We start from the raw sequence: 15801 nt of genomic DNA on the forward strand, positions 1-15801 counted from the left end.
CTCCGAGACCACGGGGACAACGCCGTCCTTGAAACGTTGGAGGTCAGTTTAATATGTAGTTATACGCGATTAAGTCCCGGTTTTAAAAAATAATTACATATAGAACACGTTTAAATAAGGATGTTTTGTTATATAAACTTTTTCTTCTCCATTAATATTTACTGAGATATTAGGGTTCTAAGATTAGTAAATGGCACTAGCACTTTAATAAAATTAACGCGTGTCTCGCAAACGGTCTAGGATACAAAATGACGACTTTTATATAGGTATAGGTTAGGTTCGTTAGGTATCTTCAAACGGCCGAAGGCTCCTATTCTGTGCAGTTTCTGTAATAAGCGGGGCTCCGTCGATATCGCTTTCTGTCTCTGGCGCCTTAGTAATGCTACGGGAAAATTTTGCAACTTTGCACCACTCTAACTCCTAAATTAGTAGGTTTAAAAAAAAACTTTAATTTATAAAAGATGCTTATTTTAATGCATTCTTTCTAATAAGAACAAAACACTATGCTAGAAAGAGTGCAGAGGAAGTTCTGTAGGCACATTTACAAACGACTGTACGGATATTACCCATATATGTATCCATCTCTATTCGTAACAGGAATGGTTGGTCTTCAAACTCTAGAAACCAGACGGAAACTGCTGCATATTATGCATTACCGCCAACTGTTTCACCATAGAGTAGATGACGCATCCGTGCTTGAGAGAATGGGGCTGCAAGTGCCAAGAGCGAATGTGGTGGTTGGCATGCCGGGCGCGGTGCCGGCGCGGCGGCGGCGGCGCCTGTTCGCGGCGGCCGGCGCACCGCTCGAGCCCGAGCTGCTCTTAACCGCATCATGTTGGAGACAGACGATATTGACATATTTGCTGATAGTGTTGGTGTGTTTTACAGAAAACTCTTAAGGTTCATAGACTCTACACTCCTTAGGTGATTAATGTAATAACCATAGTTTAACTTTTAAGTGTGTTTGCTTTTATTTATGTCAATTTAACATGTACATAATTATATTACCACATAAGTGCTTTGGTGAAATACTGTTAACTTTTGTGTATTTTTAATAAATAAATAAATAAACGTGAAAAAAGTCCCAGAATCGGGCCCCTTTTGCTATACTCTGACCGCCCCTGTCTATACTACTGTAATGTTTGACGTTATCACGTTAAACTACGGTTTAACTACCGTCCGTAAACCGACTTTACAGACAACCAATTTTTTTGAATAATTTATCATCATTTGCAATTTGCTACAACATCGATATTTTACCATTTTACCACTTCCCTAATGTTGACAGCTGACAGAGTGACAGCAGAATTGTCAAAAACAAAACCCAACCCCCCACCTACTGAGCTCCTGACCTCCTCCAGCCTAGCTAAAGCAAGATAATCTAGGCCATCTAGCTATATTGACGACGGGCCTTGTATTTAATTTGTATGTGTAAGTTCTAGGAAATTTATTAGGTGTGCCATAATATATACATATAATGAATAATTAGCTGCGAACAAGAGCGTTACAGTGACTTTGGAATACGAACTACCTATACGGATACCTGCCGTAATTCTGATTGGTATTGAGCCAAAGTGATATAAACAAACAATAACATGGAAGATGATGAGATTGAACTAATTAGCAGCGGTGATAATTTGCAAGAGGTAGCACGAGTCTTACAGAAATTCATCAAAAACGTAAATATTTTTTATTACTGTTCTTATCCATTATATTATTTATTAGTGCTTCAGTTACTAAAATGAAATTATGTTTTCAGAACGAGAGTACATTTCTATTTCCAAATCTAGCTGAAAATAACAAACGAGTGATATTGTGGGCTGCATTGTTCCAACATCTTCAAAATAAGGCATCTGCACCGATTCATACTCTCTGTTTAGCTGCCATTAGAGTGCTGAGGTTTGAACAAACATCTACTTCTACTTGTTATTTTATTTTTCTCATGAAGTAAAAGAACAGAAATATATTATAATATTGATACAATCATTTCAAGCCCTTTACAATTAAATAATGTTCATAATCTTACTACTTTTATTAATTGGGTAACTCTATCATAGTGAATAAAGAAAATATTAAAACCTCTTAAGTTGCTAATGTATTTTTCCTGTTCTTTTTACTTAAATGACTAAAAATCTTACAATAACACTAATGTGCATTCTTATTTTATTCTTGTTTATTTACTATGAATATTTAACAGTTCTTCATAACTTTGTAGCAGAGACAAATCAGAAATTGAAAATTTGATTTGTGAAAAATGGATAACAACCTTAATAGAGCATGGAGGTCTGTACAATTTCATCGGTATCAACGAAGAAAACATGGCGCCTTTGGAGTTGCCACAGAAGGATATTGCCATTGAGTCTTTGAAGTGTCTGTGCAACATTGCTTATAACAGTGAGGTCGCTCGTGCGCTCTGTGCACATACTAGCATAGCACAAAGTTTAGTGGCTAGACTCAGGATTTATAAAGACATTCCCTTTAAAGATGAAATAATGCTGTTTGACATTAAGTTGCTGTTTATCTTGACTGCACTGAGGTCGGATATAAAGACTAAGATAAGAGATGAGCTGCATGGGCTGGATTATTTGGTGTGCTGTCTCAATGAGCTGCTCAAGGAAGCCTCTCCTGCTACGGAGGCTATGGATCAGGATCAACACCTTTTCTTTAGTGTGAGTTCTTGATTCAGCATCAACTCTTTTTTCTTTCTTTTAACTCTTTCTAAAAACCTGATGTTTGATAGGACAAGAGTATAGTTATAACTGTTACGAAACTCATTGGATCACAAAATCATTGGGTTTTGTACAATGGGGAATTTGTCAATGTCAGATTAAAATTTGAAACAGAAATTAGCCATTGATCACTAACATAACTACTATTTGAAACAGGACAACCAGCAAGCCATAGCCTGTGAGATCCTCAAGTCAATGTTCAACCTAATCATTCGGCCGGGCGGAGAGGATGGTGACTCGGAGGCGGATGAGGCCATGTACCTAAAGCTGATGCCCGTTCTGACCTCCCTGCTGTACACTCAGACTACTAACGAAGAGAAACTGATGGAGTTGAGAAGCAATGTTGCTAATTTGTTGACAAGGTAAATTGATTTAGTATAAAATGACAAGCTATGATTCAGTTTATTTGGTTAAGTACTTCAGAAAAGGCAGGTCGACAGCCATGGTTATAAGAAGAGTCGTGGATTTTGCACTAGAGTCTATGGATGGGTCGCAGAAATGCGCTAGCATGTTTTGCGACCTATCTAAGGCATTTGACTGTATACGGCATGATATTCTTCTTTGTAAACTGCACCACTATGGTTTTGACGACATAGCATTAAAAATGATGACCAGTTACATGCGAAATCGAACGCAAGTGGTTGAAGTTCGAAAAAATATGTCATCCCCCGAACTGAATGAAATTGGCGTACCCCAAGGTTCCATTTTGGCCCAGTACTATTCTTGATTTATGTCAACGACTTGCCTTCGAATATGCCGGATTGGGCGCAGATCACTCTCTTTGCAGATGATACGCATATTGGGGTCAGACACAAAGACCAATCATCAATGGAAAGACACCTACGATGCATTACCGACATTTTACACAAATGGTTTGAATGTAATGGCATTGTACTAAATGAAAATAAAAGCACATTTGTAAACTACAAAACGATTTCAAGAAATACGAATATAACAACCACTTTTGAGTATACTCACAATACATGTTTCTTAGGATATGAAATTGACAGCAAACTAACACATAGCATACATATTGATAAAGTCTGTAATAAACTAGCATCAGCCAATTACGCATTGTTGAAACTAAAGCCCCTAGTTAACTTAAGAACCTTAAAAACTGTTTACTATGCTCATGTACAAAGTCTACTTGCTTATGCAATTACAATATGGGGAAATGCTGTAGATATAAATCGGGTACTGATCCTACAAAAACGCTCAATCAGAATAATATGTGGGGTAAATTGGCGCATGTCGGCGAGGTCTTACTTTTTGAAGCTTAAAATAATGACGGTCGTATCACTGTACATATACAACTCTGTGTTAGAAATTCATAACAAATCAAATACCTTACTTAAGCGTTCGGATTGTCACAATTATAATACGAGGAACAATAGCAAGCTAATACTTCCCTTTCTTAAATTGAAAAAATGCCAAAAACAGGGAATTTTCATAAAAATAAAGCTTTTTAATAAATTGCCCACAAATGTCACAGATTTACCTTTTAATTTATTTAAAAACACAGTAAAAATTTTTTTCCAAAACCATGCCTTCTATTCGATAAATGAATACTTATCATTGAATAATAATGTAATTGACGAAATTTGTAAATAGATTATTATTTAATATCTGGGCAACCGAGCTTCGCTCGGTTCTGTTTCGTATCCTTGACATGTGTCGCCATCTAGTTCAAAAATTAATAGTACCTACATCGAGCGAAAGAATTCTCAGCCTTAACAACACAACTACTGCACACGAGATGGCGCGCATTTCGCCACAAAAACTCAAATAGTGTATTTTCTATTCGTTTTAGCCTTGACCTGTGTCGCCATCTAGTGTTTGCAATAAATAGTACTTACATCGACCGAAAGAATTCTGTCTTAACAGTACAACTACTGCACACGAGATGGCGCGCGAAGAAAAACGCATGAAAACTCGAAAATTCGCGTTTTCCGGGACCTAAGGATAAGTTAGACCGATTTTTCACCCCCAAAAACCCCCACATAACAAATTTCTGCGAAATCGTTAGAGCGGTTTCCGAGATCGTCAGTGTAAATAAATATATATATAAATAAATAAATAAATAAATAAATAAATATACAAGAATTGCTCGTTTAAAAGTATAAGATTATGATTAATACTAAGCTTACTTACTTACATAGTAAAATGTTATAAAATATTGTAAAATGCTGACTTACCATGTAATGATCATATTACATTATGGTTAATAAATGAAATGAAATGAAATATAATAATAACTTATAGTGAACAAATTGCCTAAATACAAGAAGAAGTCTTTGGCTCACTACTCACTACCTGAATCAAGTGATTCATGACCAAGTCAGGTCAGGTCAGTTTATTATGAAAGTTATGTCATGGAATGAATCATCATTTTAAGTTTAAAGGACCTTATAAATAAACAGTGGGTATAGTGTTTGTTTAACATAAATAAATTATAGGACTAGGCTTTTAAATCTTTTTAATTTAAAATTAGCAGTTAAGTTATATACATGCATGTATGTTTTTTAGAAATAAACACTGTTTTTTTTTTGTAATTTTTACATTCTCTTTTTTTTTGTAATTGTAAAAACAAATGCAATAATACAAGCTACAATAACTAAACAGTTTGCAAATAAACATTTGCAAACACTTTCGTTAAAAAAAATAAAGTCAAAAGTCACCACGACATTGGCAGAATCCACCTGGCTCAAAATAGCAAGGAGTAAAAGCCATGAATCATGATAGGGAAAAAAAAAACTGTTTATTTAAGATTCCCTGCAAAATTATTTTTAATATCTAAAACTTTTTCAGCGTGCCACCTCCATATTACGCATATCTGACCCCAGAACTGAACGCGGGGGAGACTGCAGAATGCACATTTGAGGGCAAAAACATGGACGCCTTGCAGGCCCTTGTGCAGCTCTTACAGTACAGGCTGTCCAACACCACGGTAAGTTCATGCTGATTTTGGGTTATTTGGGGTACTTAGGGCCAGTTGCATCAACCACAGTTAACCTCGGAGGAAATATAGACTGGAGTAGCCTTCATGTTGCGTCTACGTACAAATAATTCTGCCAAGATTCGCGGGAGGTGAGGAAATAACACATGTAAAGGAGTACTCACAAATGCAAAAAATATTATTGTCAATACACACGCACATTATGATAAAAAAATAACACATGCTCATTATGATGCACACAGACATATCACACATGGAAATACTTCGTAGAAACACAGTGTGTACGGACACTAAATGCGCACGTGTGTGTCTCAAACTATAGGGATGAGGCAGGCATCGATAACAGAAGTCGATAATAATTAATCAAGCAAATTATAATTTTAATGATGTCGTTGTTTTTTCTAGATCTGTTTAATGTTTGGCACTATTATAATCATATTAAGATTCACTAATGACAACCCTGGGTAGTAGGTATCACGCGGGTGGACTAGCGATGGATAATACGATTAGTAGGTAAAGAAATATTTGACATTTTGACAAAACATTAATTTATTTTTCCAGACTAACTAATCAACAACGTTTACTGCGGTTGGTGGTACTAAATCATTATAAACAAACTTGGTTAAATAAATAAACTAGAAATGGTTTAGTCTTCATTAACTGTTATCAATACTGGTTCAAAGTGAAAAGTTTATTAAGTACATGTAATAAAACTCAAATCATTCTCTTTCGGAAAATTGCAAATATATTTCAAATGAATTGTGTGATCAAGGTTTGCAAATCATACTTTTTTATCGATATTTGATATTTTATCGACCATGCCCACATCTCTAAGACAAGTCTCGGTCAAATGATTTTTCTAATTTTCAATTATCCTTGTCAATATTATTATATGCTCTATTCTAATTGCAATGAGGTTAATTCTTACAAAATATATAAATGAAGTCTCGTGGGGAGTGCGTCTTTTTATGAATAAATTGATATATAAATATCGACCCTATTTTAAACCACATTAGGTAACTTCTTAAACAGCAAAAAATCGAAGTCTCGTGGGGAGTGTTCGTGACGTAATTTCTACCCACCAACAAATTTCAAATCGATTGCATTCGATCACATAAATCGATATTCGATGACGTATGACAAAAATATTATCATTTAGATAATAAAAACAGTAATACAACAATATTAAAATTACTTACAAATGGAATATTATGCCATCTTTTTGCAAACTTGAGGTATTTGAGCGCTTATTACAAGTGTTCACAGCACACGCGGGCATTTTTAATTACCAGTGATATGTGTCGTGGCGATTCTGTGAATGAGCATGAATCGATTGTGAAATTGTATTTACGTGACTTTATGAACATTTGTTCAAGTTTTTTGGCAGAGGGGTAAGTAACTGAAAGGCTACTCCAGTCTATATTTCCTCCGAGCAGTTAACAGACACATGAACATCAACGTTACTCAGCAGAAGTCTATGGAAATTCTAATACAAAAAAAATTGCAAAAGCTAAATTCGGTGACAGACGGGGTGGTGCAACCAACTCTATTTCTACTTCAACCGTTAAGTCAGGGGTCGCTAAATGGCGGACCGAGTGCGGATCGCCGGCCTATTCAATGCGGACTTATTTGTTGTGCTGCCATCTGGAATAGACATAAAACACCAGATTTCTTAAGAAATTAATTGGTGACCAGGGTAGTCAGGTTTTAAATATGTTAAATCCTGAACTCATTTCAGAACACAAAGAGCCAATGCGAGAATCTATCCCCAATACTAACCGTGATGAACAAAGCGGTGAGGACGCGCGCGGCGCGCAAGTGGCTCCGGGCGCGAGTGCTGCCCCCGCTGCGGGACGTGTCCCGGCCTCCCGAGAGGGGCAGCGAACTTCGTAACCAACTGTGCAGGCTGCTTACGACACCCGTCGGCACTATAAGAGACTTGGTGGCTGAGTTCATCTTCATCATGTGCAAGGAGAAAGGTAAGGGTTACTTGCGAACTGCGAAATGTCCCGCCCTCCCGAGAGGGGCAGGGAACTACATATCCATAAGGCGAAGCATGTGTCTGTATTCACGTTCTACTTGACTATTACTGTCACTGTAGGGTCAAGAATCCATTGCTATATTTCCCGAATAGCGAGATCAACATCTAAATTGACTTGTCGTTTTCCGTACAGTGGGCCGCATGGTGAAGTACACCGGTTTCGGCAACGCCGCGGGGCACCTGGCGCAAAAGGGGCTTCTTGGAGCTCGCGGCGCCTCGGGCCGCTACTCGTCCTCCAGCGACGACAGCGATACCGAGGAGTACCGCGCCGCCGCGCCCGCCATCGACCCCGTGGTCGGCTGCACGAGACCGCCGCGACCTAACCCGTTCGAGGGGATGACCGATGAGCAGGTAGTGTAACCGTATATGTATAACTATTCTCTACATACTCTGCGAGAGCCCCAAATACCGACAGGCCGAGAACTATCGTATTTTTTGCGCGAGATATGGATTTGCCAAACTTAGCGCGAGATTGCATACTCTATTATCGCGCTGCCGCGACGGTCATCGCCGAGGGGTTGACCGATGAATAGGTATGAGGTATAATACACGTGATAATGTGACATCACTCTACGTAGGTAATATCTCAACGGAATTAGTCTCGGTGTAAGTAAGTGATCTACCTGTACAACGTATAACAAAAATCTATATCGTGTTCGGTGTCTGATATAATTATCATTCTAAATTCTCATTAAATGTTGTAAAGATAAACGCATAAAGCTATAAATACGAGCGCAATTCAATCTGGATAAGTGCGGTTGCTCTAACCGCAGGCTGACATTAACGAGCCTCAGTAATATAAGACGTAAATAACTGAGAAAAATACTAAAACTAACGTTATTAAATCAGATCAAGCTATATCAGTTGCGATTTTGACAGCAGGCTGTGAACATAATACATCATAATGTGTGTGTTTCATAATGTCATAAAACTTAGATTTTTAACAATTCCACAGGCCATTTGAATAGCATTCCAAGCGTTTTTAGTTACAGTATCCATAACCTAATCTGTTCTTGCAGAAAGAGTACGAAGCGATGAAGCTGGTGAACTTGTTCGACAAGATGGTGTCAGAGGGCGTCGTGGTGCCGGCGCGAGTCGGCGCCGACGGCCGCCCCGAGCCGGTCCAACACGTGCTGGAACTGCGGGACCCGCCCAACCGTCCGCAGTCCTAGATCGACTGCAGTCCGGATTCAGACACCTGTGTGTATTAAGAAATTAAGTAAGGGATCTAAACCTTCATGATTATCACTCATTATTATTTAGCAAAATAGGGCTTAATCAGAAAACACTCCGAGACAAACGGGACAACGTCGTCCTTGAACCGACGGAAGTAAATTTAAGAATAAATTATACGCCATTAAGTCTCGTTTTGCTAAATATGTACTAGTAAGCATGGGTATCTGTTACATTTTGGTGCCGTGACTAGGATACTTTAACAACTCTGCTGCAGAATGCACCTTTTTTTTTAATACCACGTTGGTGGCAAACTGGTATACGGCCCGCCTGATAGAAAGCGGTCACCGCAACCTATGGACGCCTGCAACGCAAGGGGTGTCACATGCGCGTTGCCGACCCATTAGGAACGTCTACACTCCTTTTTTGAAGAACCCCATACTGTAGTTCATCGGGAATACCAACTTGGACGTCCAACTTTGGTTATTTATTCATTTAAATTAATATCAGTCAAAGACTAGTGCGCTGTGCTGGTGCCGCGGAATTCCGACCAAATGGATCGTTACACTCGACTATCTCATCATTGGTACGCTAAAAATTTCCATTATGTTTCACGGCCTTTACTTGAATTACCTACAGCTACTCAAAACACTAGCTTAGGGCCAGTTGCATCAACCAAATTTGACAGACACATCATCGGCACGCAGCAGACGTAACTTCACATACAACTGGCTCAGTCGGTAGTGACCCTGCCTGCTAAGCCGCGGTCCTGGGTTCGAATCCCGGTAAGGGCATTTATTTGTGTGATGAGCACAGATATTTGTTCCTGAGTCATGGATGTTTTCTATGTATATAATTATGTATTTATCTATTTAAGTATGTATATCGTCGCTTAGCACCCATAGTACAAGCTTTGCTTAGTTTGGGGCTAAGTTGATCTGTGTAAGGTGTCCCCAATATTTAATACGCTTTAACTGTGACGGGCGGTTTGATGCAACCGGCTCTTAGTAAAACCACAAGTTCCAAAATGGTTGTTGCCCATGCCAACTAAAATACCAGTTTAGGTGGTTGATACATTTCATCACGCGTATAACGTAAAAAATAGTTTTTTTTTGCATTATGAATAGTAAAAATAGACATAAGAAAGTAGATAATAAGAAAATCGTGTCTTTATGAAGACTTCAAGGTTTTCGAGGTTAATATGGTTATTTGCTTAATGCCAAAGTAACACGTAGGTATCGGCCATTTGTGGTAAAATGAGTTAGACGCTGTTTTACTGCCAAAAGATTACCTACTACACTGCATGTTTTACCTAACCATATTATCCTCGGATATTACCTAACTGTTTAGTGAAAAATTACTTCAGTATCATTAAATATTAGGAAGTAGTATTTTATGCAACCGGCGTTTAAAGGAGGTCAAAAAAGGCGAGTGGCGTGGGTAACAATTTGAGGCAAAGCCGAGAATTGTTAACGAAGACTTCACGAGTATTATTTTACTCAGTTAAACACCGTTGCATACAATATTTTTCTACGACTATGCACTTTGTTTTTAATAGTTTTATAGAATAACTTTCGTGAAATTTACACTGTTTCCTGTATTTTGACGCAGAGCTTTGCTCTGCCAGCGCTTGCGCCAGCTGCCCAAGGCCATCCCCCGCCGATTTCCCGCGCACGCCGCGCAGTTACTTTACAATGCGTTGCCATGGTTACAGAGCCAAACAATGCGTTTTCAATTTTTTCGTTACTGCGTGCGTGCGCGGGAAGTCAGCGGGGGCTGGCTTTGGGGAATAGACTTTTATGTAGGGTTTTAAAGATCTATGCACGACCCTGTAAATAACAGTTCGGGAGTAGAAAAAATAAGATTAAAATTCTCAAGAAGCATAATATTAATGTGCATTTACGATTCTAAAATAAATTAATAACGTATCTAATTCATGTTTTAACATTAATAACTATTAGCATTACAAATTTGTGCCAATATTATAGGTTGCTCCCTACGTTCTTGTTCCGTAGCTTATCAAATGAAAATGTTTACACGCCATATAAGGTTTGTATTAATTATAGGTCTTGTAAATTGAGACGTATAGGGAACCAAATATTCGAAATAATTATTCGCAAGTGGCAAAGTTTCTTGCACGTAAGTATCTTTATCATGCACTATTTTTGTACAATCCAAAGTATTGTGTAGTGTAATAGTCTGTTGCTTTAAGGAAATTAAGAGAGTTTAATCAAATATAAACAAATAACATACATATTCATAATATATAGTTCAGTAGTTTTGATTGTTTAAATTCTCCTACGTACTTAAAAGAACAGACTATAGATTAGATCTTAATTGTAAATTGGTAGATATTACACCATACCTACTATTCTAGCTTACAGTTGACGACACGGTATCGTAACTATCGTAAGGAATGCATATTCTACTTGGCAAAATCAACCCATTGTGACGTGATCCGGCTGACCGTGCGGTCCCTCCCCGCTGAAACTGCCGCCCACCCGCTCACAGTTACCGCCTGTCAAAAACGCGACCAGTCGACCTGTCATATCTCACTCGTATGAGTGTAGGCTCGTGTAGGTGAACGCGTACCATGCTTGTATAAGCATGGTACGCGTTTACCTACACGAGCTTAGACTGTGTGCGTATGAACGCGCCTCTTTTATAACATTTGAGCGCCGTCGTCCGAGGTGTGGCCCGCATCGAACTTCGCTGTCTTTCCGTGCCCGTGCTTCACTGCGGCATTCGTAATGGCAATAACTATTTAATACGGAACTGACAAAGCCCATACAAAAACCGTACCCCTGAAATGCACGGGCCTTTTAGGCTTAATACTAGATGGCGCTGTTTCGCAGCCTGGAAGTGGCCAAAATAATATTTTCCCCAAATATTTTTGCGTGTTTTTTTTTAAACAAATGACAATTTCTTTATTTTAATATCATGATAGGTGACGCTAAAAAATCGAGGCACGATTCTTAGTAAGTATGAAGATTGTAAATCCTATATAAATAATTCTTGGTAATGGTAAAAATTCAACCAAAGTTAAAAACATACTCCTTTCAAAAATAGCTCATATGACTTCGTAAGTACGACATCTAGTGGAGTGGTGTGGTAACTTCCTAATTTACTTCCTAATGATTAGAGTGTGTAAGTAATACTTTTAAATGCCTAGTCATAAATATTTAAAATATAAATGAAGTTATGTATAAGTTTTGTAACATTTACAAATTTTATTTCACAAGCCCTAAATCATTGTCTTCGTTGAATATTTTGGATATTTTAAAGTACATACGCTGTTTTTTTATACATCTACATAAATAATATAGTATATGTAGTTTACATTGAGTGTCATATTATCATTCCATTTGCATATAGTATAGCTATTTCAGTAGTTATAGATGTAAGCAAAATTCATGTGGGTACTCCCTATATACACGAATAAAATATAAACAACAAATTAACAAAAGGGTAATCGTGGTTCTCATAAATTTGCGTGTACCTAAGTGAACGATATCACTATGACTAAATGTATACACCGATTTATAACAAATTTACAATTTATGTGTAAATTATTTATATTTTACATTCTGTAATGGACAATGGTCTTAAGAAATAAAAAACTAGAAAAAATATAGTGTTTTAAAACACACCAACACATCCATGCCAACACATATCCCTAGTTTTCTGACTAATGAAAAGAGCCACTCCATAAGTTGTTAACCGACTTCAAAAAAGGAGGAGGTTCTCAATTCGACTGAATGTTTTTTTTTTTTGTATGTATGTTACTCGATATCTCCGAGAATCGTAGACCGATTTTCAAAATTTTTTTTTTGATCGAACGGGTATAACCCCGAGATGGTCCCATTGGCACCAAGTCGTGGTCTGATGATGGGATCTTGGAGAAATCGAGGGAACTCTTCAAATGTTATAGGCACATGTAATGTTTTTTGTGTATTTTTCAAAGGTGCACCAGTATTTGCGCCTGATGGTAATAATTTTATGTGGCTGAGCTGATGATGGAAGGTCAACTCCTCAATGGTTAGGAGTTAAAGGACAATTCTTTCACTACTGTACATATATTCGGACTGATAGATATAATATCACTAGGAACCACTAAATATCAACAAATAAATTAACTTTTTAACAAAAAATAAAACCGCCTTCAAAAAAAAGCGTGTTACAAAACACGGAGAAACTTAAAAGCCAAAAATAATAAACCTTCGAATTCAGATTTCTTATCGGATTGCAATAATCTAAACATCCAAATTATAAACAAATCAATTATTTTTGGAGTCGGGACCAGCCTGCGTATGGTTGGGTAGGGCAAACAGGAAATAGCAAGGCGACGAACAGGTCTGGTACCGACTACAAAAATAATTGATTTGTTTATAATTTGGATGTTTAGATTATTGCAATCCGATAAGAAATCTGAATTCGAAGGTTTATTATTTTTGGCTTTTTAGTTTCTCCGTGTTTTGTAACACGCTTTTTTTTTGAAGGCGGTTTTATTTTTTGTTAAAAAGTTAATTATATGCTCCGGTTGTATCGATGCGCTCAAAGCCGGGGGAGGCCTGATGCCCGGGGCATGGACACTAGCACGGGAAGCATGGTCGCGCGATAGACGATAAAATATCAGGCCGTCCCTATCGCACTATTAGTAAGTGCGATAGGGACGGCCAAATGTTTTATCATTTATCGCGCGACCATGCTTCCCGTGCAGATTAGAACTTCGTGAAAACCAAGGGGCGCCAAATTCGTATTTTTTTTGTGTGGCGAAACTACCTTCGGAAGACGGAAAGATCAATATATTACATAAGGCCTTCCGTGTACAATCGATTGCCAGGCACAGTGAGAAATGCGGCATCCGCCCAAATTTTTAAAAATAGGCTAGAGTCGTGGCTCGAAGAAAATATTTTTTATAATTATCAAGATTTTTTCAATTTACCGCTAATGTGCTGGGCAACCGAGCTTCGAGTATCCTTCGTTCAAAAATGAATAGTACCTACATCGAGCGAAAGAATTCTCAGCCTTAACAACACAACTACTCCACACGAGATGGCGCGCATTTCGCCACAAAAACTCAAATAGTGTATTTTTCTATTCGTTTTAGCCTTGACCTGTGTCGCCATCTAGTATTTGCAATAAATAGTAACATCAACCGAAAGAATTCTGTCTTAACAGTACAACTACTGCACACGAGATGGCGCGCGAAGAAAAACGCATGAAAACTCGAAAATTCGCGTTTTCCGGGACCTAAGGATAAGTTAGACCGATTTTTCACCCCCAAAAACCTTAACAAATTTCTGCGAAATCGTTAGAGCGGTTTCCGAGATCGTCAGTGTAAATAAATATATATATAAATAAATAAATAAATAAATAAATAAATATACAAGAATTGCTCGTTTAAAAGTACAAGATTAGCAAATTCAACACAACAAATATAAAATAATTAAACACATTTCCTGACTTATAACTATATGTTACGAATAAAAAAATTCATTTCATTTCATTTCCTTCTCAGTTGAATACGGAAGCCTAAATGAAATACAATGGACATTTTAAAAATGTTAAACTATGATGTAAAATTTTGCCAGAAAATACCACGCCCCCCTCATGTTCAAATGTTTCTGACGAGTTACGTAGATAACTGATGCAAATGCGATAGCCATGGGTTCCCAAACTGTGCTGCTGTAGACAGCAAGAAGGGTGCCGTGATGCAATCTTATTCACTATATTTGAGCAGCATTTGATTTGAGCACTGTCCATACAGTGTGTCAAAGCTAATATGCAACCATGTTTATACAGTACATTACTTCAGAGAAAATTGACAGGATTTAATTATGGGGTGTAAATTAACACTCACTCAAAAAACATGTAATGATATCACTAATGAATTCTATGTCTGGTATAATTTTATCGCCCGTATAACGCTGTGTTAAACTTACAAGTATGCCGCGAACTGAAAAAGTTTGGGAATCCCTGCTAGGCTGTAGTAGGTACGTGTGATACCCCTGTGTGCGCAAATGTACTTGGGTACTTGGTTCCGAAAACACAGCTTTCCGGCGCGTCAGTACCCGCTACGTGGCAGGGCGGGCGGACGCGCCAGGCCCTATCGCACGTTCAAACGTTTGTTTATTCAATTAGTTTACATAAACATTATCATTTATCCACGTAGGTATATAACTAAAACAAAACAGGATCTATCGACTCTGGTTAACTGTCCAGTTGTTATTAATTGAATGTTTGTATGTTAATGATTTTCCTTTGTTTATCTCGGGTGGACAGGGGCCGGGCGGACGGATGTAAGCCGGAGGGGGGGGGTTATTGAATTGGCGGATAGTCCGATGTACTTATTTTAAAACTTTTAAAAATGTTTCGGATTTATGCGTTCCCTTTGTGCTTTAAATTAACGCTATTAAATATTTGTCATTAAAAATCATCTTTTAAAAGTTAATACTCACAGACAACATAAAAAGGAATTTGCATCAAATTACTTTTCAATTTAACTAAATTTTCTTATACCTATTCCTTCTTCTTCCGCGTACTTTTCTCAACTGTTGTTATCTTCGTGTTACACGGTGTACATATATTAAGTACTAGATGATAGTATTTCTCATCCTTTTTAACGTAACAAAGAGAGCTCTTACTAGCCGTTGTGGATAAAATATTTATCACAAACTGTTTCGCCGTATGTGAGTTCTTAAACAAGAGTTACCCTATAATATTGTTAGACACATTTTACCAGCAAGATATTTTAAATGTAACCGTACCAGAGCTCTCACTGCTCTCAGTCAATTCCCGTGCATTAATGTTTTAGTTCCCGACTCTGTTTTCAGCATCGGTGCATTCTATTCAATTATCCGAGGCAGGAGCCTAACAGCAAAGTAAGCTTTTGCACTTTA

General features: G+C 37.8%; 1 protein-coding gene across 1 annotated transcript; it reads left to right on the forward strand.

Annotated features, from left to right (window-relative positions):
- The first annotated feature begins 1305 nt into the window (after positions 1-1305).
- Positions 1306-11454, forward strand: LOC125228525 (synembryn-A). Its single transcript, XM_048133118.1, has 8 exons — positions 1306-1679; positions 1760-1899; positions 2216-2669; positions 2886-3091; positions 5538-5676; positions 7424-7664; positions 7860-8077; positions 8746-11454. The coding sequence occupies exons 1-8, from the start codon at positions 1596-1598 to the stop codon at positions 8896-8898; spliced, it is 1635 nt and encodes a 544-aa protein (XP_047989075.1). The 5' UTR covers positions 1306-1595; the 3' UTR covers positions 8899-11454.
- The last annotated feature ends 4347 nt before the right edge of the window (positions 11455-15801 follow it).

The sequence above is a fragment of the Leguminivora glycinivorella genome, chromosome 8 (assembly GCF_023078275.1).
Source record: "Leguminivora glycinivorella isolate SPB_JAAS2020 chromosome 8, LegGlyc_1.1, whole genome shotgun sequence".
Classification (NCBI taxonomy): Eukaryota; Metazoa; Arthropoda; class Insecta; order Lepidoptera; family Tortricidae; genus Leguminivora; species Leguminivora glycinivorella.

Coding starts and splice junctions, on each gene's coding strand:
- LOC125228525 (XM_048133118.1), top strand. CDS start 1,596: ATGGAAGATGATGAGATTGAACTAATTAGCAGCGGTGATAATTTGCAA. Junction 1,900..2,215: donor GCTGCCATTAGAGTGCTGAG/GTTTGAACAAAC, acceptor ATAACTTTGTAG/CAGAGACAAATCAGAAATTG. Junction 3,092..5,537: donor GTTGCTAATTTGTTGACAAG/GTAAATTGATTT, acceptor AAACTTTTTCAG/CGTGCCACCTCCATATTACG.